Consider the following 26348-nt stretch of genomic DNA (forward strand, 5'->3'; position numbering starts at 1 on the left):
AACAAGCTTGAAATGTCTTAGGCTGGAACAGACTGGATGCCAAGTCATATAGGAATGCAACAAAACAAATACCATCCTGTCCAACTCTGCTTTCGTGTTAGCAGTGTTAGCCATTTCATTCTTGTAGAATTGGTCTCACCACTGACAGGCACACAGCAAATCATCTTCTATGAGCATCCCATATCTTTCTGAAACAATGGCCCAACATTTGGCTTCTTCATTCAACTAGGTGGTGTTCTAATTTATGAACACCACATAGAAATATGAGGTATTCTGCTAACAAGAAATCAGAAGAGAAAGGTTGTCACCTTGCTGTCCAAACACTATCCATACAAACAATCCCATTCCTTTTTTCTTTTGTTCTTTACTCTTACCACCACAAATGTTCTAGCAGCTAGTAAGCTTTCCTAGGACTGCAAATCAATACAAGGATGAATATGTATTTGATGCTAATTTTTGTAAAAACTCCTTCAGTAAACAAGACAAAACCATGGCAATAATCTGTGGCGCACATACTCTAAAGTTAAGCAAGTGATATCAAGAGAGTTTAAGTGCTATAAAACACTTCCATGAAAAAGAAAACCAATGCGAAAAGGGAGGCACACTATAATCACTATATTGTTGTATTGCTACCCATTGGTAATGCACAACCTTTGTGCAAACGTCCTGTGGTACAACTGGCAGAACAACTTTAGAAATGGTAGAATCTGCAACCATCTTCTGCAATGCTTCTATTGGTTCAGAAGGAATACTCAGGCTTGTTGTGCAATCTTAGGGCAGTTGGTCCAATCCAACTGATTCCACTAATGTGACCAACATGTGCACACAAGAAAAAACATTTAGGAGGGGGTCAAACAAAAAACAGACAGCAGTACAATACATTTAAATAGTAGACATATGACAAGAACACACACAATAAATGTACACCAAGCACTTACTCACTGCCATAGTATTATCAGAAGTTAAACTTGCCTTGTACACTGAAGCAACAGCAAGGGTATTTAAGTTATCTTTAACTATATCAATACTTCTATCCCTATATCAGTTGCAAACATTTTTAAAAAGGTATCATCTCCAGTGAGCCTGAGCAAAACAGAAAGAAAGGAAAACAGTAAAGAAGGAGGTGAGCAATTCTGAAAATAAAAAAAAGAAGAAGTCTGGATGAAATTTTAAAAAAGCAGCTAGGATAAACCTGGTAGAGAAGATGCAGTAATTAGAGATCACCACCTACAGGACACCCTGTAAACTTGACAAAACCCAGCTACATTCCACAAAAAAAATAATGCACATACATTTTGTCGGGATGGTGTGTGTGTGTGTGGGGGGGGGGGGGGGGGGGGGGGGGGGAGCTTCAGTGTAGTGTCCTTTCTGTCAATTAAATAAAGTCAACTGCCAAGACCAAGTGCTGGAGTCATGATGTGACCATACAAGTCCAATGGAGCCCTGTGGGGTATTGTGCTAGAAAGCTGTAAACCCCTCACCTCTGGACTGACAAGTAATTACAACCTGGAAAGAAATCTAGACTCGGAATTTGTGCATGACTCAACCGCACATCAGTTCTGAATGTGCCTGTGTGTTGCAGGAACATGGTCATTTTGCTCCTCAGATCTCCTGGACTTGATTAATCCTCATCACCCCCCAACAAGAAGCCAAGAATGAAGTTGATGGCTCGTTGGCGGTCCTGGTGAGTCTGTCTCCCAATCAGGTTTGGTGGTGGCCGCAACAGAAGGGTGGCAAACAGAGTCGCTAGTAAAAGAAAGAAAAAAAAATCATTAGCAACATGACCTTAAGAAATGTCAATACTCTCATTACTGGAAAGGGCTACAGTCCATACGGACTATGTGGAGAGAAGACTGGGCCCCATCGCTACTACTACTATAAATCACTTCTATAGCGCTACCAGTCGTACGCAGCGCTTTACAATTCCAGATGTTTCCTATTTTTAATAAGTATTTTAAATACGCTCTTGGCATATGAGTGTACAGTATGTATTTATACATTTTTGTTGTTTTTAATGCCTATTTTACTGTGTTTCATTGTTGAATATGTTATTTTTATTTCTTCAGTTCCACTGTTCCCTATGTCTGCTGTTCTGAAGATGGACTGTACATTTTTTTAAAATTGTGCCTCACATTACCTGAGACAATGGGTCCTACATAAGTCCCCTAATTATACATTATATACATATTATTAAGATTTAGAGAAATAAAAAAAGGTACTAGTGGATATGATGATTTGATGCATGAAAGAGAAAAACAGTAATCTAGAGATTCTGAGCTGATGGTTGTATTTATAAAGAAGTTAGTTTTAATAGTTCCAGAATTAACTACCCTGGATTATCACATACAGTAGTCAATTAGAAGACAACTGGACTTGATGAACCTATGGTCTTCATTTAACCTACCTTAATATGTCCCATAGTAACGAGTCAGAAGGCAGACCACAGTCATTGTTTTACAGGTTGGACTGTACCAAAGAGAGCTACCTTAACAGGGAGACAAATCTTCAGAAGGAGGTCTCTGAGTGAGCATGGTTACCTGAAGGACTATGTCTCCCAGAAGGCCATGAGACAGGACTAGGGAGAATAAGGTAGTGGGTGGAGCTGGAAGTTTTAGAACAGGTGAGCTCATTAACAACAATCTAAAAGAGGGAGAACAGATTCTTTGCAGTTACAGAATGCAGGCCTGGAGCAGAGTGAAGCTACTGGGCGGGAGCCAACCAAAAGCCTAGAAGCAGAAGGAAGCTTGGAGATTGAACAAGCAACTGGATCCTACTGTACCTGAGGGGCAGGAGATGAAGTCCCTGGAGGAAAGTAACTTAAAGGGTGCTTTCAACTAAGTAATCAATCTTTCTCATTATATAATTTGAGTGGACGGCAACATTTGGTTCCCTGTTGTGTTGCTGAGGGTGAGTGTTACTGCATACTGAAATTTTGCCCACATTCACTAAGGAAATGCTACACCGAGGTGTGCAAGAGAGAGAGAGAGAAATATTTTAAACTGGGTTTTCTTGTGCTGTTTGCCCACAGAATTAAATCCCTGCATGGAGAAGTTATGTCCTACCTGATAATTTTCTCTCTTTTAGTATGACCAGACCAGTCCATTCCAGAACACATAGGTTATGTCCGTCGACCAGCAGATAGAAACAGGGAAACAAAGTAATTCTGTGTGATTTGCCCCTTAAGTGTGCCGTGCAACCTAAGGATGCCAAATGACCAAGCAATGGAACTCATGTTTATACTTCAGGCCAAATGAGATATTCATCTATTTATTCATCTATTACACTATTGTACTCTACTGACACACATTTGCTCAAATGGGTCAGGTAGTGTCTGAAAATGTGATGAGAAAAGATAGCAAAATTTCAGAATAGAAAGTGTTGAAACTACAAAGAAAACAAGATAACAAACCAGGATGGAAGCAAATTCTGTAACATTCAACTAGGGAGGGTTTCTGGACTGGTCTGGTAGGACTAAAGGAAAGAATATAGTACCATAGTAAATGACGGCAGATAAAGACCTGAACGGTCCATCCAGTCTGCCCAAGAAGATAAACTCATTTTACATAGTATGTGATACTAACAGGCTTATTTTCGAAAGAGAAGGGCGCCCATCTTTCGACACAAATCGGGAGATAGGCGTCCTTCTCCCAGGGTTGCCCAAATCGGCATAATCGAAAGCCGATTTTGGGCATCAACTGCTTTCTGTCACGGGGACGACCAAAGTTCACAGGGGCGTGTCGGAAGCATAGCGAAGGCGGGACTGGGGCGTGCTTAACACATGGGCGTCCTCGGCTGATAATGGAAAAAAGAAGGGCATCCCTGACGAACACTTGGCCGACTTTACTTGGTCCTTTTCTTTTATGACCAAGCCACAAAAATGTGCCCTAAATGACCACCGGAGGGAATCGGGGATGACCTCCCCCTACTCCCCCAGTGGTCACTAACCCCCTCCCACCCTAAAAAAATTTTTTAAATATTTTTCCAGCCTCTATGCCAGCCTCCAATATCATACCAAGCTCAATGACAGTAGTATGCAGGTCCTGGAGCCGTTTTAGTGGGTACTGCAGTGCACTTCAGGCAGGCGGACCCAGGCCCCCCCCCCCCACCTGTTAAACTTGTGGTGGTAAATGTGAACCCTCCAAAACCCACCACAAACCCACTGTACCCACATGTAGGTGCCCCCCCTTCAACCCTTAGGGCTATGGTAGTGGTGTACGGGAGTGGGTTTTGAGGGGGGGTTTGGGGGCGCATCACACAAGGTAAGGGAGCTATGCACCTGGGAGCTTTTTCTGAAGTCCACTGCAGTGCCCCCTAGGGTGCCCGGTTGGTGTCCTGGCTTGTCAGGAGACCAGTGCACTATGAAAGCTGGCTCCTCCCACGACCAAAGGGCTTGGATTTGGTTGTTTCTGAGATAGGCGTCCTCGGTTTCCATTGCCGAAAATCGGGGACGACCATCTCTAAGGTCAACCTAAATGTTGAGATTTGGGCATCCCAGACCATATTATCGAAACGAAAGATGGACATCCATCTTGTTTCGATAATACGGGTTTCCCCACCCCTTTGCAGGGATGTCCTGCAAGGACGCCCTCAGGAAAACTTGGGCGCCCCATTCGATTATGCCCCTCTACATATGTATACCTGAGTTTGATTTGAAAATTATCAGGTAAGACATAATTTCTCCTTCCTTAGCATCTATTCCAGATCAGTCCAGAACATGTTATATATAGCAAAGTGGTCCTGAAATTCCTGCTAGAACACGCTTGTCTGCGAAAATAGTGAATGCTTGTGACCACAGAGCAAGGGTTCAAGGCTCAGAGATGAGAAAAAGACACACCTCACGTAACCAGTGTCTCTGGTTGGAACTACGTGCAATAAATCAGGAATCAGAGGTTCGGGAATTCCAAGAAAAGGGAACCCTTTGCAGTGTATATTTTCATTTAACTTATAAGTGCATGTGGAAGGATTTGGTTGTCCTAGACTGAGTGAGATGAAATTCATAAAACTTCACCTATGAGAGGAGTTGAACATCACCTCTGCAGGTGGATCCCACTAGCCACCTCCATATGAAGAGAAAGTGGATAGACAAAAGAACATGTGATGTCATTTGTTGACATATTAATTCAGCTGAGAATTGGAGCTGCTCAGTTCAAGTCTAAAGTGGATATGAAATTCATACTGTCACGCTGCCACACCAGCAAAGTGCAGGGGCCAGGTCTGAAGGTTTCCTTAACCCAAAGGTAGTCTCTCTGGTCTACTCTTGGACAGAGGATTCAAGAGACTTCCAAAACCAAAGACCTCCAAAAGGTTATTCAACACATCAAGACACAACTGGGTTTCAGGTCTCTCTCTTTTACCTTATGCTCATATATTCAGGGTGAGAAGAGAGAAAGCTCTATTATAATTCAATTTAGTCATTCATAGATCTCTTTAGAATTCACACATAAAATACCAAAATCCCATAGTCTCTTTGGAGATAATTCATACTTCAGTAGGAAGAACAGTTCCATTTGAAAAGAAAGGCACATGCAAATTAGGCTGCACTCCCAGCATATACAAATGCAATAATTTCTCTCAACAGTCTCAGCCCGTGATCAACACCCCCTCCCATAAAAAACAAACCAAAACAAACAAAACCCCCCCCCCCCCCCCCAAAAAAAAAGTATCTGTTCAGTCCCTTATCTTAAATACTTATTTCTACACTATTAATTTCTTCATTGGGAGGAACTTCTCTTCTTGTTCACTAAAAAGGGGTTGCAACATTCTTTAAAGTCCACATACACATTAAAAAAAACCAACACACACAAACAACCCCCCCCCCCCCCCCACATTTACAGTTTTCTTCAGTCAACCCCTTCATAACTTTCCAAGTGACCCCCCCCCCCCCCAAATAAAAACCCCAAATAAAACCCAGCACAGTTAGAGCTTCCCTTTTCTTGCCCAGGGAGCATGAGTAAAGAAAAGGAAGGACGGAAGTATGGAAGGACTCCACCAGGGGTGTGCTGGTAAATTTTTAACAATGGGCTCTCTCTCTGGGCATAGCCGGCCCTGAAATTTTGGGGGTGGGGTGGGGTGTGGGAATACATGCCTCTCTCTCTTCTCCCTTGTGCGGGAACGCTAGGCATACCTTTGCCGAGCCCCACCAGCCAATAAATGGACTGCCACCATTCTCTGCTGCTTGTTTCTGGCTCTGAGCAACATGATGGAACCTTCTTGCGCTTGCATGAAAAGTCCCAGCCTGTTGCTCAAAGTCAGAAACAAGGAGCAGGGAGCAGCAGCAGTCTATTTACTTGGCTGGTGGGGCCAGCCTCACTGCCAGCAAAGTAAAAGAGAATTCAGGAGGGGGCCCAAGCCCACATTTTGGGAGTCAGTTGTTAAAGTAGCCATGGGGAGGCCTACTTTAACAACCGGCTCCCAAAACTCTTAAAAACTTAACAAACGGCTCTCGTGAGCCCGTAAGAGCCCGCTCCAGCACACCACTGGACACCACCCACTCGCTCTCACAGCCAGTTGCCTCCTTCATAAGGATCTACCTCCATTTCTTCCTAGTAGTCCCACTTTATGATATCAAAAGGTTCTTCCTCTTTTTCTCCAGTCTCCCAAACCATCTCAGAGTCTTCTGGAAGCTCATTCCTTTCTGCCTCCAACCAGAGGAAAAGACTCTTAAAAGCCCTACTTCCTAGCCTACCTCTCCGCGATTGGATCCCCCTTTCGGGGCCTTCCATCGGCCAGGCATGCCATGCACTGCCCCTCCCTGAGTTCCATGGTCTGTTCTGAAAGACGTTTCTCTTCCAGCTCCTCCCCAGGGTGGAAAAAATTCTCTCTCTTTTACTACTTCTCATGGATTATATGGGTTCCTCCTCTGCTCTAGAGCATTATATGTCCTAGGCCTGTTGTTTTGGCTAGGCTTCTGTATGTGCTCTGGGGATTTTGTGGCGGGCGGACTTCTCAACTTCCCATCCTTGAACTGGGATCCCATCTTTGTCACAATACGCATCTTCCATTTCCCGACCTAACGGGAAATAAAAGGACGTAGGTCCTGCACACATATTTCAGCATCTGTAACACAGGCAGAAAACAGAGGTCTGATGATTTTAACAAAACCGAAGTCCCAATTGGTGTTACTCCACATAGATCAGAAAAGTTACTCACAACCTCCCAATAGAGAGATTTCAACAATGGTGTGTTTAAGGAGAGAGCGGAGTAAATGATGCACATTATCCCCGTCAACTTCTAAGTAGCTTGTGGATGAAAGAGAAAAACACAATCTGAAGTGCCTGTATACAAATGCCAGAAGTCTAAAACAAAAAAATAAGATGGGAAAGTTAGAGTATATAGCACTAAATGAAGATGTAGATATAATAGGCATGTCAGAGACTTGGTGGAAGGATGACAATCAATGGGACACCGTTTTAACAGGGTACAAATTATAATGCAATGATAGAGATGATTAAATTGGAGAGGGGCTTGCATTATATGTTAGAGAGAGGTGTGGTAGCTGTGTTAGTCCACTCTTAAGGTTATCAATAGAAATGAAACAAAATAAAACATGGAAAAGAAAATAAGATGATACCTTTTTTATTGGACATAACTTAATACATTTCTTGATTAGCTTTCGAAGGTTGCCCTTCTTCGTCAGATCGGAAATAAGCAAATGTGGTAGCAGATAGTATATATAAGTGAGACATCCAAGCATTACCCGACAGTCTGACAGGGTGGGAATGGGTAGGAGTATGCATGGGGACATCAAAGCATTCACTGATATTCTAACAGGATGGGTGTGGGTAGGTGAGAGGAGGGTGATAAACAGAGAAATACAATTTTATGGTTTATAATGGGCTAGAAAACCCAGACCCTTGTTAAGTCCTGTCTGTTGGGTGTCAAAATATTCAATCATTCTGACTTCAAAGGTCTGACGAAGAAGGGCAACCTTCGAAAGCTAATCAAGAAATGTATTAAGTTATGTCCAATAAAAAAGGTATCATCTTATTTTCTTTTCCATGTTTTATTTTGTTTGATTTCTATTGATATGTTAGAGAGGGAATTGAGTCAAACAAAATATACATTCTACAAGAAACAGATAGCAATGTGGAATCATTATGGATAGAAATTCCACGCGTGAAGGGAAGGTGCATTTTTGTAAGGTAGTACGTTACGTCTGACAGGACAGAACAACAGATAGATGAAGAAATGTTTACCGAAATTAGGAAAGCTGGAAATTGGACAACAGTATAATGATGGGTGATTGCAACTACCCAAATACTGACTGGATAAATGCTACATCAGGGAGCACCAGGGAGATAAAATTCCTAGATGTATTAAATGACTGCTTCTTGGAGCAACTGGTCCAGGAACCAACAAGAGGAAGAGTCATTTTAGATCCAGTCCTTGGTGGAGGGCAGGGCATAGTACAAGAGGTAACAGTGTTGGGTCCGCTGGGAAACAGTGATTACAACATGATCAAGTCTGAGCTACCATCTGGAATGAAGCCCCAAAGGAAATCTACTGTAGCAACCTCCATTGCCTTTCAAAGATCATTCTAAATCAGAGGAGTGGTAGCCTCTTAAGAGAAGTGCCGAGTGGTGCTAATAAAAAATATTTGTATATCAGCAACATGGTTTTCACTTCATACATATTTGAAGCATTATTGCTTGGATTTATCTGCTAAAACAGAGGATGTTTTGGAGCTTCTGTTCGTCATATAGGGGTTTTTGGATCCCACCTTTCTTAAGGACTACTTTGCTATATCCCACAACTTCTGGACTGATCGGTTCGTGACGACAAAGGAAAAATTAGATCTTACCTGCCAATTTTCTTTCCTTTATTCCCAACAAACCAATCTAGAACCCACCCATTCTTTCTGTATTTTCTTATAGTTCTAACAACTTCACTGTTTCCATATGCAGGTTACTTGCATCCATGTTTCTCCAAGTTGGAATTCATGTTTCAAAGGAGGAAGGTATAATGACTGATGCCTTTGTTTCATACTGCTTTGTTGCCGTAATACTGAATTGGAACACCGGCATAATGTCTCTTGCAGCAGAGTTTTATTTTGTGTTCTCTATCTCCACCTGCTGGCAGACAGGCATAACCCTAATCTGTTGGGACTAAAGGAAAGAAAATTAGCTAAGTGAGACTTTTTTTTCTATACGAATTGGGTGAATGACCCAACTCATAATATACTCTTCTGAAAAATAACTGGCCAGCAGAAAGGCTAAGATATCCACAGGTTCACACATGGGGACTAACAGGGCAGTAGATATTAGCAGAATGAAATCTCTATACTATTGAAAATAAAAAAAGTGGGAATAAAAAACAGGCTTATCCAAAAAACTGGAACCAAATATTTATTAATTTTCTCTAAAACAGAACTCATGAATATATGAGTCATTTTTAAAGAATATATTCATGAGTTCTGTTTTAAAGAAAATTAATATTGTTTGTTGGATTTTTAACATTTGGTTTGGTTCCACGCACGTGGATTCTCTTTAGATCTCTATACTAGTAGCAGAATGAAATCAGTGACTCAAGAAATGTAGAGAAGTGAGCACTTACATATCATGTTGGCACTAACGTTGTTGTCGCTTGAATATTTCAGCAGCTCTCGCAGGAAAGCCATTAAATATCGGAACACATTTCGATGGCATCGTGGTAGCTGAGAAATTACCTGGGGTTAAAAGGGAAAAGATAGGCTTCTAGCATCTAAATTCTAGTGAGTGAGAACAAAAGACTGGAATCATTTACATTTGACTACGTCAGGAGGGTAGTCTACTTAAGATCTGTAAGGAAGTGAACCCCCATTTATTTACATGTGCATATCCTGATGTGGTTTAAGAATTCTGGATAATTTTATCTGCCTTCTATGTTTATTTTGTTTATAATTATGACTATTTTTGTTTGTTTATCCTTAATTATTTTATGTTTCATGTCAGCAGCTTAGAATTGTTTTGGATTAGCAGGTTATAAATATTTTACATAATTAAATAAATGAGGTTGCACCAGGATTTTGAAATCATTTTGCTCTTTTATCAACCCATTCACTCATTACAACTGGTCACAAGTCACATGCATCATAGGAGCCAACTTTTCAAAATGACTGGGGGTTCTGAAATTTTTTTTTTACAGGTGGTGCATTCCCCACACCCTCCCTCCGCGTTCCAGCCCCCCTTCCTCCCTCAGAGTTCCAGTCCCTCCCGCCCACCCTCTCTCCTTTCCCTCCCTCCCTCCGAGTTCCAAGGCCCCCTCCCTCCCTCCAAGTTCCAAGGCCTGCCTACCCCGAGTCCGAGTTCCAAGGTCACCCCTCCCTCCGTCCAAATTTTAAAAGCCCTCTTCTTACCTCACGTCAGTGAAAAGCGTGCACTGCAGGCTCATCGGCGCTTCATCTTTCCCTTCTGTCTCTTGGCTCTGGTCCCGCCCTCATTTCCTGTTTCTGCAAGGGCGGGACCAGACCAGAGCCGAGAGCCAGAAGGGAGCCTGCAGTACACGCTTTTCACTGACGCGAGGTAAAAAGAGGGCTTTTAAAATTCAGACGGACGGAGGAAGGGGGGCCTTGGAACTCGGAGGGAGGGGTGGCCTTGGAACTCGGAGGGTAGTAGTAGTTTTAAAATTTTGGCTGGGCTGGAAGGGAACTTCCGGTCCATAAAAAATTGGGGGTGCTCGAGCACCCACAGCACCCACGGAGTCGGCGCCTATGACATGCACTATAGATCAGTCAATGCCATCTGTGAGGCTTTATTGTAAGGCTGAAATTAGCTTTTGGGCTCTCTCTATGGAATGCTCTTCTAGAGATTTTGCAACAGGAGCAGTACTAACTTTGTTCTGAAAGAAAGTGTTTTTGTGAGCCACCATTTGGTTAGCAATACAGTATGACTGGATAATTTATGACTCTGCATTTACTCACTGGCTTTATATAGGCTTGTTTTAAATTTGCTTATTGCTGATTTCTTATGTTTTAGCTGTAGAGTGCTTAGAGCTTTGGTTATATGTGACAGAGTAAATGTTTTAAAATTAATTATTGCATGCCACTTTGAAGAATATAGCATGTACAGAAGAATAAACCTTCATTCCAGAAATGAATTTAAGAATGCAGGTTCCATTTGTTTTTGAACATAGTCCAGACATGTTTAAATACAAAGGGAAGGGTATAAGTGCATTTTGACAGTCATATAAGGATACAGCCTCTAATGCCTCTCTTGATGAAGTTTTCTAACTTAGGATAAAAAATATTTTACTCTTGTCCTTCTTCCAAGTTCCAAAGCTACACCTAACCCTGTTCCCACCTCTCTCTTACTAAATATGTCTAAAGGAAAAGAAAAAGCAGAGAACTCCACATACTGGAGAGAGAAAAATGCCTCCTACCCACAAAAAAGTGTATACATTTTTGAAAAGCAGAGGAGGATATCAAATTTACATACACTCAAATTAAAACTTTTGAAGTATTCAATAAAAGGCAACATTTTAAAATCCGATATGCTAGATTACATGATGGTAAGCTAGCAAACAGGTGTCACAGAGCTGATCTCCCCCCCCCCCCCCACTTAACAGTTAACCCCCGGACTGTTTTAGCTGCGCTTACTCCCCCCTCCTTCATTTACCCCCAGAGGCTGTTGGAGTCGGTGAGGTTCTATTATTCATTCTTTGACTACTGCAGCAGAATGGAGCTCGGGGCCACACAGGAGAAAGCAAGGTGGCAGAGGGCGGTTCTTCGGGCCTGCAGTTGGTGGACTCCACGTGTGCCACCAAGATCGTGGCAGAAGCTTCAGCATTACTGGAGTCCTCGGTGGATACTAAATTCTAGAAAACCTCTGACAAAACTAGAGGCAATGGATGGTAAGAAGTTTGGAAACTGACTTGTCCTCGTACCAACGTCAACAGTAGGATAGTCAGCAACAAGCAATGCAGGCAAAGCTGGCACAATTGGAACCTAAGCTTGAAGACTTGGAGAACCGATCCCGTCGGACCAATCTCAGACTGGTCGGTCTCCCGGAGGTCATTAAGGATTTGGAGCTAAGGTTCTTTTTGGAAGACTGGCTCCCTAAAGCTTTGAATTTACAATCTGCAGCAGGCCCTCTGCGTACTGAGCATGCCCACTGCCTGGGTCTGGTCAGATCCACAAAGTCTTGCCCTCGGATTTACCTTTTAACATTTTGCATAAACAGGAGATATTAAGAGCTTTGCAACTTGTTAGATCTTTAAAATTTGAAAATCATTTGGGCAGTTTTAAAAGAATCCGGCATTCTCCGTTTCCAGGATTTTTCTGATGCAGTCTTGACATAGTGTTCACTACAGTGTGTAATTTGCTCCACTTGAAGAGGTGCAATTTGCTCTGATGTATCCAGCGTGTTTAAGAGTTCTCCATGCAGGAAAGACACACAATTTGCTAATCAGCTGGAGACTTGTATGCAACACCATGAAGCCTGCCCAGTTGCTTCTAGAGTTGATCTTTTTTTTGTTTTTTTATATGGACCATATCATCACTGGCTCCAGAGAAGATTTCTGAATATTACTGGGTTCTTTCATTGGAACAGTCCCAACTCATGTTTTGCTCTGGACGGTTAGTAGCCTTTGGCTTCTTTTTTATCCAGGGCATGTTTTTCATTGCGCCTTGAATACTATTTGGTTCTTTACTTATTATTGTCTCGAACTGCTGTCGATGACTGGATTACACAGTTTGTCAGATCCTTCTGTGAAACACCCTTTGACAATATTACTCTATGTTTGGCAGTAGGGCTTTCATTCCTGGGAGTCCTTTATTCTTCTTTTTTCTGTGTATAGTTGTACTATTTTGACTACATTGTACTTTGAGGCTTTTCTATTCTACTAAGGCGCTTGGGGGATATGGCAGGGGGATAGTCTCTGAGTGATCTGGTCCTGAAAGATGACATTAATCCTTGTTGGGGAGAGGTTGCAGTATTGGGGGGGGGTTGGAGTTGAGAGTGGAAGTTGGAGGGACAGTATGAATGGGAGGTTCTTTATGTTTTTACTATGTTATTTTTCTTGGTTAGGCAGTAGGTTTTTGTTTGGTGTGGCCATCTTGGATTCATCTGGGAGCTGTTTCTTTCAAGTCTGAGGGGGTCCTTTTTACTGTATTGTCTACTGTATTGGGAGAGTAGCCCTCTGGTCCACTGGGATCACTTACATTTGTCTCCTGGAATTTGGGGGGAGTTTTCTCTCCTATCAAGTGTTACAGGCCTTAAAACATCAGAATACAGACATAACGTTTTTGAAGGAGACTCATCTATCCTCTGCAGAGCCTGTGTAGTTTCAGAGAGGGTGGGTGGGACATTTTGTGTAGGCCCCAACGATACCCCGATAGGCAGGGGTAATGATTCTTTTTTGCAAAGGCCTAAACTTACAGGTGCAGACTACTATTCGGAGTCCTGAAGAGCGCTATCTTTTAACTACAGTCATTTTGAACAGCTGCACTTTGGTGCTCTGTAATGTTTATGCACCTAATGTTTTTGAGCAGAAATTCTATCAGGGTTCGATCGACCTACTGGCTCCCTATCAAGATGGAAATGATACCCTGGGAGATTTTAAGTTGGTATACGATCCTCATTTAGATAAATCACTATCAGCTACTCAAGGCTTTGTTAAATGTTCTAGGGGGCTTACCTCTTATGTGTAGTACATTAGATCTGATCGATGTATGGCGGGTATTACACCCTACACTTAGGGACACATTTATCTTGTGTCATTCAACACAATAACGCATAATTACCTTTTAGTCCCTAGCGCTCTTTTCTAAAATTCCAATTGTGGAGCTTGGTCCCTATGGGGTGTCGGACCATGCTCTGATCTGGTTTCAGCTTGATATATGACCTACGGCCCCGCAGGGTTATACTTGAAGATTTCCCTTGGACCTTTACAGGGACCAGAAGTTTCATGCTTTCCTTTTAGAAAGATAGTAATATTATACATTCCATAATGGGGGACATGCACATCAGACTGATCTTTATTGGGAAATGGCAAAGGCCATGATGAAGGGGGAAAATAATATCTTACAGAGCTCAAACTATGAAACTTAGAGATAAGGAAATACTTAGATTAGAGCATTTGGTAAGACACCGTAGACTTCAATATGGGTCCCAGAGGACCGCTTTATTGACTTCTCAGAGAGGGCAGTTAAATCCCAATTATATTACAAATACCAATCATTTCTCCACAGTAACAAGGCAGGGTGACTGCTGGCGCATCTAGTTAGGGGCAGGAGGGGGCCCTCCCGAATTCTTCAATTGCGGGACTCAGCAAGTCATACTCTTTGATCCAACTCTGAGATCACGGATTATTTTTGACAATTCTATGAGCTTCTTTATGCCGCACCAGATGAGGGTGTGCCGGACAGTGCCATATATTTGGATAATTTGGAACTTCCCCAGCTTTCGCTTAGCCAGCGAGAGTTTCTAAATCCTCCCATTATGGAAGGGGATCTCCTGTTGGTATTGCAGCAGAGCGCTCTCATAAAACGCCTGGCCCTGACGGATATAAAGTAGAGTTTTACAAGCAGGTTAAATCCCCTCATCATTGTTTCTTTAACTCGATGATTTGTACTGGGGATATGCTGGACTCTTTTAAAACTGCCCAAATGATTGTGTTGTTGAAACCAGATAGGGATCCGAGTTCTTACAGCCCTATATCTCTTTTGTTAAACTGTATGCAAAAGGTTTAGCCAACAGGTTATCCCATGTGCTCCCGAAGTTGCTCGATACATCCCAGGTGGGTTTTGTGAAGGGACGAGTGGCTGCTAAGAATATCCGGTTGATTTTGGCTTCCCTGGAGGTGGTAGGTAAGAGTCGGGAATCTTCTTTGCCAGTCAGCTTTGATGTGGAGAAGTCCTTTGACCGTGTGTTATGACCTTTCCTTTTCACGGTGCTCTGGAAGTATGGCATTGAGGGTTACTTCAGAGATGCAGTCAGTGTCTGATCCGCAGGCATTCCTGTAGGTTAATGAGGAGCGTTCACAGTTGTTTGATATCCGACAGGATAAACGACAGGGGTGTCCATTGTCACCACTCCTGTTTGTGTTGACTTTGGACCCCCTTATTCGGGAAGTTTGTTCTCATCCAGAAATTTGGGGAGTTCTACTTTTACAATTTTGACTTTAGCTGATGATTTACTTGTACATCTTACTCAACCTAGGACATCCATATCAGCATTGTTGAAATTATTTCAGGAGTTTGGTGATTTGAACTTAAATTAATTCAAATCCCTGGCACTTGCTTCTATGGATGCGCTGTGGGAGATTAGGGGACTGATTTCCTGCTTTGGGAATACAGCTTTCTATGCAAGTGTCCACATTATATCAACTGAATATTTTTTTGCTTATTGGATGCTACTGCTGGACACTTGAAGAATTGGACGTCACTGTCGATTTACTTTACATGGTAGGACACATTTGTTTCACATGACTGAGTTCCCGAAATGGCTACATCAGTGGCATAGCCACAGGTGGGCCTGGGTGGGCCAGGGCCCACCCATTTAGGGCTCAGGCCCACCCAACAGTAGCACACGTTTAGCGGTAGCTGGTGGGGATCCCAAGCTCAGCCAGCTGAAGACTTCCCCCTGATGGTAACGAAAACACTACTCTCCACGATACTGGCACCTGAGCATGCTCATTTTTCAGCACATGCTTGCTGTGGGACTGCCAAGGTGGAAAAGTGTTTTCCCATCTGCTGAGATATTTTTGGTGGTGGTTGGGGGGGGGGGGGGGGGGGAACACTTGGTGCCCACCCACTTCTTGCCTAGGCCCACCCAAAATCTGTTGTCTGCCTATGCCCCTGGGCTACATGTCTTACAAATGCTGCCCCTGCATCTCTTCAAGAAAGATCTGAAATTATTACATAAACTACTGGAGAGGTGGTAAATCTATTGGGATCCTGGATTCAGAAGTATAATCAGGTATGCTTGCTTTGACACCTGCGAGATTAGATTTTGGACAGGCAGGACTATACTCTGTGGCAGCTTGAGGTTGATTATTTCACTCCGTGCCATCTCTATTTTGTGTTGCAGGTCCCACGGCATGTTATCCTATTTTTTCTGAGTAGCCTTTTGCTACGCCCGTTAAGGGAACTATGGAGAGACTTGGCCAGATACTGGGGGGGTAGACCCAGGAACATTAGCCCTTTGCCTATTCATTGTAATTTAATGTTTTCTCCAGGTAATGAGAAAGAGACTTTCCAGAGATGGGCTTGTTTGGGCATCATGAGGTTGGAGAATATTTTGAATGGTAAAGGTTCCTTGTTGAGTTTGGGTGCGTTGGGTATTGGTATAGATTTCATTAACACTTACAATCAATTATCTCATTATATTAGAACTTTAACTAGAGAGGCTCTGGGAGCTCGGCATGGTCATCAAATTCAGGAATTTTCTGCATTGGTTCGAGGAGATAGGCTCTTGGTCTCTGGTCTTTATAAAGTGCTCACGATAATCTCTCCTCAGAAAGATAAGGAGGTTCTTCGAGATCATTGGGCTCAAGATTTAGGCCACCCTAACCCGTCTCTTGATTTTGTCAAATTACCCTCACGCATACCAACTCTGGCAGCGAGTGCAAAACTTCAGGAATGCTAGTTTCAGGTGTTGCATAGGGTATACTTGACTAAGGCCCAAATGTTCAGGATGGGAGGTATAGACGTGCCTCTTTGTTCGAAGTGTCAGCTGAAGTCTGGTTCATAATTTCACTCTCTCTGGGAATGTCCAATGTTCCAAGCTCTTTGGATTCCCATATTCCATTATCTGGAAGCTCTATTGTGTAAATAAATCTCATTTTCCCCTCTTGGATAAACATGAACGTTTTGCAATGCAGAGTACAGATACTCAATAGCTGATTTGCAAGGCTTGTATTTTCAGTAAGAAATGTTATTTTGAAGGTCTGGAAGAGTGCAGTACCACTAGACTATTGGCATTGGCGCAACAGGTTGCATGACCTCATGCTGTTGGACTGTAGAGGGGTGTGTACTGCTCCCATTTGGAGACATATACACAATTATTGGATCCACGAGCTTGTAGCTTTGTAGTGAACTCCCTTTAGGGAGGCAGGAGGTTGGCGGTGCTTTATCCAAGATGGCCTTTTCTTTAGGGTGGGGAGTACTTATCTGGGGAATAGCTTGGAGATTTTTTAATTCTTTGGTCAATTGGCTCTCTTTCATACTAAGTTTCAAGTAAAATGCTTTTGGGTAGGAGCAGGAGGGGAGTGGGGTTCATATTGAAAAACTCTTTGATGACAGTTTTTTCTCTTTTTAGCTCTGTTCATTCCAGTTTTGTACACACATTGATTCTTCTAGTAAGTATTCTATTTTATGGTTAGCTATGTTTTACTATGTTGTATCAATAAAAAATGTTAAAAACTAAAATCTGATATGCTGAAGCATAATTTCTCCTAGCTTACACTAGTTTCTACAAAAAGCATCTTCACTTTAATGATATTGATCATCTTTTAAATGCCCAATGTTTAACTGTTAACAGTAGTTGGTCCCTTACTTAAAATGTAATTAAATCTCTAATACCATTCCTAAAATCTGACATCTGATTCAGATGATGAAACAGAGCAGTGCATCATGAGGATGTCTGCAGAATTCCACGCTGCGAGAGTGAAGCTGAAATACCTGTCTACAGAGCCGAGTGTCATGTGAGCAATCCAGGCAACGCTGGTACAGTTCATAACAGATAACGGGCTCCGGCAGGGCCTCAAGGAATATCAGGAGAGCTTCAGCTACAGAATGGTTACTTCCAGCTGGGTCAAAGCAAGTTAAGGAATGTTTGAATACAATATCAAATTAAAATATTTTTATAGAGCCATAAAGTAATTCATAATAACCCTGAACAGTGCAGATCACCATCTTGAGCATTATATCCTCTAGCATAACCATCCAAGTTCTCAATTTAAAGCATAGAGTGGTAACATTTTGGAAACACACTTTTGCGTGTCTATGTTCCACCCTCTATTTCCTTAACAGTTTTTCATCTAGTAAGTCACATATAAAGCTTTCAAAAAAAAAAAAAAAAAACAACAACCCTGGAGCTTAGTAGTTACTGACCCTTCCCTGGATGGGACAAGCACAAACATACCAATGATGGCCAGTTATGGTACTAGTTTTATAAGCAGCAAAGGGCTATTAACAATTAGGAGCACTGGGACTTGCTCGATAGCAGTGATGCTGTACATCAGCTTTGATGCCAAACCTGGCTGGCAGAGGCTAAGCGTACACACCAATTTCTCACAAAAACACAACCTACTTATTCAGCTTAAGGTGAATGTACACTGTTTTCCAGAAAGAACCACAATTTCAACCCATAATACTATATTATATTATAGTATAAAATATCTTATATTCTACATTTTTCTGTCAGGATTCAATGTGGATCAACTACTTCATATAATTCACAGAAAATGTTTTTTTGATGTTTACGAAAAAGCAGTAAGAGCTAGATCTTATAATTTGAATGGGCAAACTATTCCAAATTATTGTACTTAAGTACCTAAAAGAATGTTCCGAATATGATGGGTGGGCTTGGGGGGAACCATATCAAGTTCTGAATGGAGGCTTATGATGCCACAGCCCCAGTGACACAGGTTTTAGTTTAACTGGATCCTTAAAAGATGCACTATAAAAACTGCCAAATGTCATCCCCTGCTCCACTAAAAAAGAAACAACCCTTAATTATGAAATCAAATGAAAAATCTCGCTTTAAATTGATACACAGTGCTAAGAAATTTGACAGGGTTTCTCAACTTCTTCAAGCAGAACATTGGTTGCCTATTCAATATCGTATTTTCTTTAAGAACACTGTTTCCACTTTCCAAATCCTCTACTCTGGTCTTCTCCTCTTTCTTTTCAAGTATCTTATTCCTTATTCTCCTAGGCGTACTCTACATTCCTTCTAACAGCATCTCTTAGTTATACCATCATTTCTTCAGGTTCGATCACATCTCACCAGAACTACCTCATTTTCAGTTGTTACACCTACTTTCTGGAATGATCTTCCTCTATATTTACGAACTGAACCCTCTTCTACAATTTAAAGCTCATCTTTTCACCAAAGCGTTTCTATCTACTTTGTTATTAGTATTGTTCCCTACATTAATCACCCCTCGCAGCAAGTTTTTCACCCTCACATTTATGTTAATTTATCTTCTTTTCACGTTTCCTCCATATACCTTTTGTCTCTCATTAGTATGAATAATTTTAGTTTTGCCTTTTGTTTCCATCCTTTCATTTAATCATATTACATTTGACTTGTTAACCACTTAGAGATATTTTTATTATTTGCAGTATATTAAATAAAGCTGAACTGGTACATATGCAAGGAACAAAGGAAACAAAGAAGAGGGATAAACCTCCACACCTCAGCATAGGAAACAGTGGAGATGACCAAAGAACCAGAGTGCAGCCAAAGATGTCTTCAAAAGTGGGATTCTTTATTGTCACCAGTTCACAGTACATAAAAAGGCACATGACTGCTTAGAGGACTCGACATGGGCAGTGTTTTGGCTATACTGTCTACATCAGAAGTCCAAAAAACAAACAATGAAAACAAATCAGTACATAAATGAACAAGCATAAATGAATGACCTCACTTAAATGTAAAATGTATGCAATTCCATAGGTTACAAGTGAGGGTGCACTTAAAGGTTTTTGAGGGATGGGTGCACTAAAAAAGTGTATGGGCTAAAATGTGTTAGTTAAAAGAACCAAAGTATCATTTGGAATCTTATATGAAGTGTTAAAAGCTATACATCCTTCGCAACATAGAGCATAAAACCTATACAAAAAAGTCAGAAACACCCAAGTAAATGAATCAGGAGAGTAATATACAATATATGAAATGGAGGACTGGCAAGTCACTTAACCCTCCATTGCCTCTTGTCAGGCTTCTTACGGAAGCACAGGGTTTGTGAGCCCTTGGACCACTGCCGTGGAGCGGCAGTGGCAGGCAAAACCACCCCCAAACCAGAGGCAAGGCAGAACAGGACTGGAACCCCGGACTGGAGTTGCAGCAGAGGCAAACAAACTGGGACAGGCAGAGCAGGAACAGCTAGACTTCACCTGCACTTCACCGCCGTTCCCCAGGAGTTGAGCCCCTGGGTGCAGGCGGCCGGCAGGACTAACAGGTCTGGGCAGGAACTGGATACCAACAGGAAACACACAACAGAGTCAGGACTAAAAGCTGCCAGGCAGCCACTAAGACAGAAACACAGACAGGTGAGAGTCAGGACTGAAAGCTACCAAGCAGCCACTAAAAAGGAACACAGACACAAGACAAGGAAATGCAGACCAGAAACAAGACTAGGAAATAAGCAATAAAACCAAAGCTAACTACACACAAACAAACTAGAACCAGGCAAGAAACTCAGACTAGAACTGGGCTAGGCAGAAGTGCACAGAGCACACCCACATACCAGGGACCTTAGACGATGCAAAGGCAAACACAGAAGTTTCCAGGTGGCTAATAAAGCCCATCAGTAGCTGAAGTTCAGCTGCAGGAATCATAAGGCAGCTACGGGTGCTGTTCAGGCACAAACAAGAAAAGCAAGTCTGGCAGCCTGGAAGATCCGGACCGGACTGGGCTGAAGTCTGGAACGTGTGACAGTTCATAGCAGCCACCGGTTCAGGCCATCAGAGGGTGAGGTGAGCACAGACAAGGAAACAGTCACCACCGTGATAGCCTCTAGAACAAACTTAGATTGTGAGACCTCCAGGGACAGTGTACCTGGATGTAACACACCTTAAGCTACTACTGAAAAATGTAATAAATTTATTTATTACATTTGTACCCCACATTTTCCCACCTATTTGCAGGCTCAATGTGGCTTACATAGTACTGTAGAGGCGTTTGCCAATTCGGTTGATAACAGATACAAAGTTATATTGTGGTCAGATGAGGTAAGTGTGGTTCAGGCATCAAGGGTCGAAGGAAGTGAAGATTATAAATTGTCCAGTGCGATCATTAGTTATGCTGTGTTGCTGGGATTTATGTTGGATCGGTGGGATAGGCCTTTTTGAAGAGGTGAGTTTTGAATGATTTCCCTGACGTTTAATTGGTCACGGATTGTTTTCACAGCATTTGGGAGTCCGTTCCATAGTTGTGCGCTTCTGTAGGAGAAGCTGGATACGTAAGTTGTTTTGTATCTTAGTCCTTTACAATTTGGATAATGTAGGTTTAGGTATGATCGTGATGATCTGATTCTGTTTCTGGTTGGAAGATCTATTAGGTCTGTCATGTATCCTGGTACTACGCCGTAGATGATTTTGTGTACCAAGGTGCAGATTTTGAAGATGGTCCGTTCTTTGGGAGCCAGTGCAACTTTTCTCGTAGGGGTTTAGCACTTTCGAATCGTGTTTTACCATATATCAATCTGGCTGCTGTATTTTGGGCAGTCTGGAATTTTTTTGTGAGTTGTACTTTACATCCCATGTAGATTCCGTTACAATAATCTGCATGGCTTAGGACCATTGATTGTATTAGGTTTCGAAAAGTTTCCCTTGGGAAGAAAGGTTTTATTTGTCTGAGTTTCCACATTGCATAGAACATTTTATTACGGTATTTAGCTGAAATTAGGTGGCGGGGTGAAGAGGGGTTGGTGGTTGAGAGGCTAGGATAGGGGAGGGCAGACTTATACGGGGTCTGTGCCGGAGCCGGTGATGGGAGGCGGGACTGTGGTTGGGAGGCGGGAAATACTGCTGGACAGACTTATACGGTCTGTGCCCTGAAAAAGACAAGTACAAATCAAGGTAAGGTATACACATATGAATTTATCATGGGCAGACTAGATGGACCGTGCAGGTCTTTTTCTGCCGTCATCTACTATGTTACTATTTACTTGGCTCTCGAGTGTGAGGTTGCGATCGAGTGTGACGCCGAGTATTTTTAAGCTATCTGAAGTAGGGAGTGTGTGTCCTGGGGTGCTTATAGTTGCAGCTTTGTACTTGTTATGTTGTGATGAGAGGATGAGGCAGTGTGTTTTTTCAGTGTTCAGTTTCAATTGGAATGAGCTTGCCCAGGAGTCCATGATGTTGAGGCCATCATTAATTTCACTGGTTATTTGTCAAGTCCTGTCTGAAGGGAATGTAGATTGTAACGGGTTGAGACCTCGATTGGACAAGAACTTTGCCAATGGGATCATCATCATGTTGAAGAGTATTGGTGATAATGGTGATCCTTGAGGTACTCTGCAGGCTGCATTCCACGGTGGTGATATAATTGAGTTTGATTTTACTTGGTATGTTCTGGTGGTAAGAAAGTCCTTGATCTAGTTAAGTACGTTTCCATCAATCCCAAAGTGGCCAAGGAGTCTCAGTAGTATGTTGTGGTTTACCATGTCGAATGCGCTCGACATGTCAAATTGGAGAAGTATGCTTTTCCCTATGGCTATTTCCTGCTTGAATTTGGCCAGGAGAGTGACTAGTACGGTTTCAGTGCTGTGGTGGAGTGAAATCCTGATTGTGAATCGTGCAGTATTGAGAATTTGTCCAAGTATTTGTAAGCTGTTTGGTCACCAAGCTCTCCATCAATTTTACTACTAGAGGGATAGATGCAAATGGTTGATAGTTGGTGAGATCATCTTTGTACTTGAACCCATGATTCATGGGTTCAAGTACAAAGATGTAACCAGAATCTAATTCAAAACAATACAGCAGGTGTATGAGTAATATGTGGAAAGTACATTACACCAATGTCATCGAGCAAACCAAAGGTTGTGGTCTCAGTGTCAAACTTCAGACATGTAAAGTGATAATATACACAATTATATAGGAGGGTGCTCCAATATGAAAGTAACAGCAGGAGATGAAAAGAAAAAAAGCTTTGGTGGAATATATAGATACAGCAAAAGTGCAATCAAAAGCTCTTGCTGTGTGAACATACATGTTGTGACATGCTATAGGCAGGCTATAGGGTTAACCAGTTCTCTAATGTAATACACAAACCAGAGCACACTGAAAAAGACACATATACTTATTGGTGAATCAAACAGCGAAGATACTAACCTGAAGCAGGTATTCTCCGAGGACAGCAGGCTGATTGTTCTCACAAGTGGGACGACGTCCACATTGGCCCAGGAAGTGGCAAAATGTTTCCAGTAAAAATATAAAACTTTGCCAGAGTCTTCTGGCGCCCGAGAACTGCACACCGCGCATGTGTGGACGACTTCCCGCCCGTTGCGAGTGTGACTCCTCAGTTAAATCAAAAAGCATATAAATAAATAAGAAAACAAGTCCAAAAGGGAGGTGGGTGAGATTGTGAGAACAATCAGCCTGCTGTCCTCGGAGAATACCTGCTACAGGTTAGTATCTTTGCTTTCACCGAGGACAAGCAGGCTGCTTGTTCTCACAAGTAGGGTATCCTTAGCATCCAGGCTCACTCAAAACAATAAGAATTGGTCAATTGGGACTTGCAACGGCGAGGACATAACAAAGGTTAACCTGAAACTATATACATCTAGCTGGGAGTGCAGCCTGGAACAGAATAAAACAGGCCTAGGGAGGTGGAGTTGGATTCTAAACCCCGAACAAATTCTGCAGCACTGACTGCCCAAACCGACTGTCACGTCGGGTATCCTGCTGAAGGCAGTAGTGAGATATGAATGTGTGGACTGATGACCACATTGCAGCCTTGCAAATCTCTTCAATGGAGGCTGACTTTAAGTGAGCCACTGACGCAGCCATGGCTTTAACATTATGAGCTGTGACATGGCCCTCCAGAGTCAGCCCAGCTTAGGCATAAGTGAAGGAAATGCAGTCTGCTAGTCAATTTGAGATTGTGCGTTTTCCAATGGCGACTCCCCTCCTGTTGGGATCGAAAGAAACAAACAACTGGGCAGACTGTCTGAAGGGCTTCGTCCGCTCCACGTAAAAGGCCAATGCTCTCTTACAGTACAAGGTGTGCAAACTGCCTTCGCCAGGGTGGGTATGAGGTCGGGGAAAAAATGTGGGCAAGACAATTGACTGGTTCAGATGGCACTCCAACACCACTTTAGGAAGGAACTTAGGGTGCGTGCGGAGGACTACTCTGTTATGATGAAACCTGATATAAGGTGCATGCATCACCAAGGCCTGAAGCTCAATGACCCTACAAACTGAAGTAACAGCCACCATGAAAATGACCTTCCAGGTCAAGTACTTCAGATGGAAGGAATTCAGTGGCTCAAAAGGAACTTTCATCAGCTGGGTGAGAACGACGTTGAGATCCCATGACACTGGTGGAGGTTTGACAGGGGGCTTTGACAAAAGCAAACCTCTCATGAAGCGAACAACTAAAGGCTGTCCAGAGATAGGCTTACCCTCTACACGCCGATGGTAAGCACTAATTGCACTGAGGTGAACCCTGACGGAGTTGGTCTTGAGACCAGACTCTGACAAGTGTAGAAGATATTCAAGCAGGGTCTGTGTAGGACAAGCAAGAGGATCTAGGGCCTTGCTGTCACACCAGATGGCAAACTTTTTTCATTTGAAAGAGTAACACCTCATTGTGGAAACTTTCCTGGAAGCAAGCAAGGCTCGGGAGACACCATCTGAAAGACCCAAGGAGGCGAATTCTATGCTCTCAACATCCAGGCCGTGAGAGCCAGAGACTGGAGGTTAGGATGCAGAAGTGACCCCTCGTTCTGAGCGATGAGGGTCGGAAAATACTCCAATCACCACGGATCTTCAGAGGACAACTCCAGAAGAAGAGGGAATCAAATCTGACGCGGCCAAAAGGGAGCAATCAGAATCATGGTTCCACGATCTTGCTTGAGTTTCAACAAAGTCTTCCCTACTAGAGGTATGGGAGGATACGCATACAGAAGGCCTGTTCCCCAATGTAGGAGAAAGGCATCTGACACTAGTCTGTCATGGGCCTGAAGCCTGGAACAAAACTGAGGGACCTTGTGATTGATCTGAATGGCAAAAAGATCCACCGAGGGGGTGCCCCATACTCGGAAGATCTTGCGGATTATGCCCATGTTCAGAGACCACTCATGAGGTTGCATTATCCTGCTCAGCCTGTCGGCCTGACCATTGTTAACCTTGAATTCACTTCCAAGCCTTCTCCTCCCTGTGACTTCTTAACCCACTCCCTCAACCAACCTAACCCGGCTTCCTTTTCCTTTTCCTCCTTCCCTGAGATCACCGAAGAGGAAACTGCTCGCCTTCTTTCTTCCTCTAAGTGCACCACCTGTTCCTCAGATCCCATTCCCACCAATCTGCTTACCAACATCTTTCCTACAGTTAACCCCTCAATCTGTCACATCCTCAACCTCTCTCTCTCCACCGCTACTGTCCCTGACTCCTTCAAGCACGCAGTAGTCACACCACTTCTCAAAAAAACCATCACTTGACCCCACCTGTCCCGCCCCATCTCTCTTCTACCCTTCCTCTCCAAATTACTTGAATGTGCTGTCCACAGCCGTTGCCTCGACTTCCTCTCCTCTCAGGCTGTCCTCGACCCGCTTCAATCTGGCTTTCGCCCACTACACTCGACAGAAACAGCACTCTCTAAAGTCTGCAATGACCTGTTCCTCGCCAAATCCAAAGGCCATTATTCCATCCTCATCCTCCTCGACCTATCCGCCGCCTTTGATACCGTCAATCATAATTTACTTCTTGACACACTGTCCTCATTTGGGTTCCAGGGCTCCGTCCTCTCCTGGTTCTCCTCGTATCTTTCCCAACGCACCTTCAGAGTATCTTCTAATGGCTCCTCTTCCACCCCTGTCCCGCTCTCTGTTGGGGTTCCTCAAGGATCTGTCCTTGGACCACTTCTCTTCTCGATATACACCTCTTCCCTAGGCTCGTTGATCTCATCACATGGTTTCCAGTACCATCTCTATGCCGATGACACCCAGCTTTACCTCTCCACTCCCGACATCACAGTCGAAACCCAGGCCAAAGTTTCAGCCTGCCTTTCCGACATCGCTGCCTGGATGTCCAACCGGCATCTGAAATTGAACATGGCAAAGACTGAGCCCCTTATCTTTCCACCCAAACCCTCTTCTCCTCTTCCCCCACTTTCCGTCTCTGTTGACAACACCCTCATCCTCCCCGACTCTTCAGCACGCAATCTCGGAGTCATCTTCGATTCCTCCCTCTCCTTCTCTGCCCATATCCAGCAGACAGCTAAGACCTGTCGCTTCTTCCTCTATAATATTAGCAAAATTCGCCCATTCCTCTCTGAACAGACCACCCGAACCCTCGTTCACTCGCTCGTTACCTCTCGTCTTGACTATTGCAACCTTCTCCTCGCTGGCCTCCCGCTTAGCCACCTATCCCCCCTTCAATCTGTCCAAAATTCCGCCGCACGTCTTATCTACCGCGTGAAACGATACTCTCATATCACCCCTCTCCTCAAGTCGCTTCACTGGCTCCCAATCCACTACCG

At 43.1% G+C, this 26348-nt stretch overlaps 1 protein-coding gene across 2 annotated transcripts in view; it reads right to left on the bottom strand.

Moving 5' to 3' along the window:
- Nucleotides 1–1340: 1340 nt before the first annotated feature.
- Nucleotides 1341–26348, bottom strand: part of OCRL (OCRL inositol polyphosphate-5-phosphatase) — a 213450-nt gene continuing 188442 nt past the window's right edge. For both annotated transcript variants that reach the window (XM_030208712.1, XM_030208711.1), the window contains 3 exons: nt 17597–17724; nt 9553–9664; nt 1341–1746 (listed from right to left, as the gene is read on the bottom strand). In XM_030208712.1, coding sequence (XP_030064572.1) covers nt 1622–1746; nt 9553–9664; nt 17597–17724 — 365 coding nt within the window. In that variant the 3' untranslated portion in view covers nt 1341–1621. The remainder of the gene's footprint in view (nt 1747–9552; nt 9665–17596; nt 17725–26348) is intronic.

The sequence above is a fragment of the Microcaecilia unicolor genome, chromosome 7 (genome assembly GCF_901765095.1).
Source record: "Microcaecilia unicolor chromosome 7, aMicUni1.1, whole genome shotgun sequence".
Lineage (NCBI taxonomy): Eukaryota > Metazoa > Chordata > Amphibia > Gymnophiona > Siphonopidae > Microcaecilia > Microcaecilia unicolor.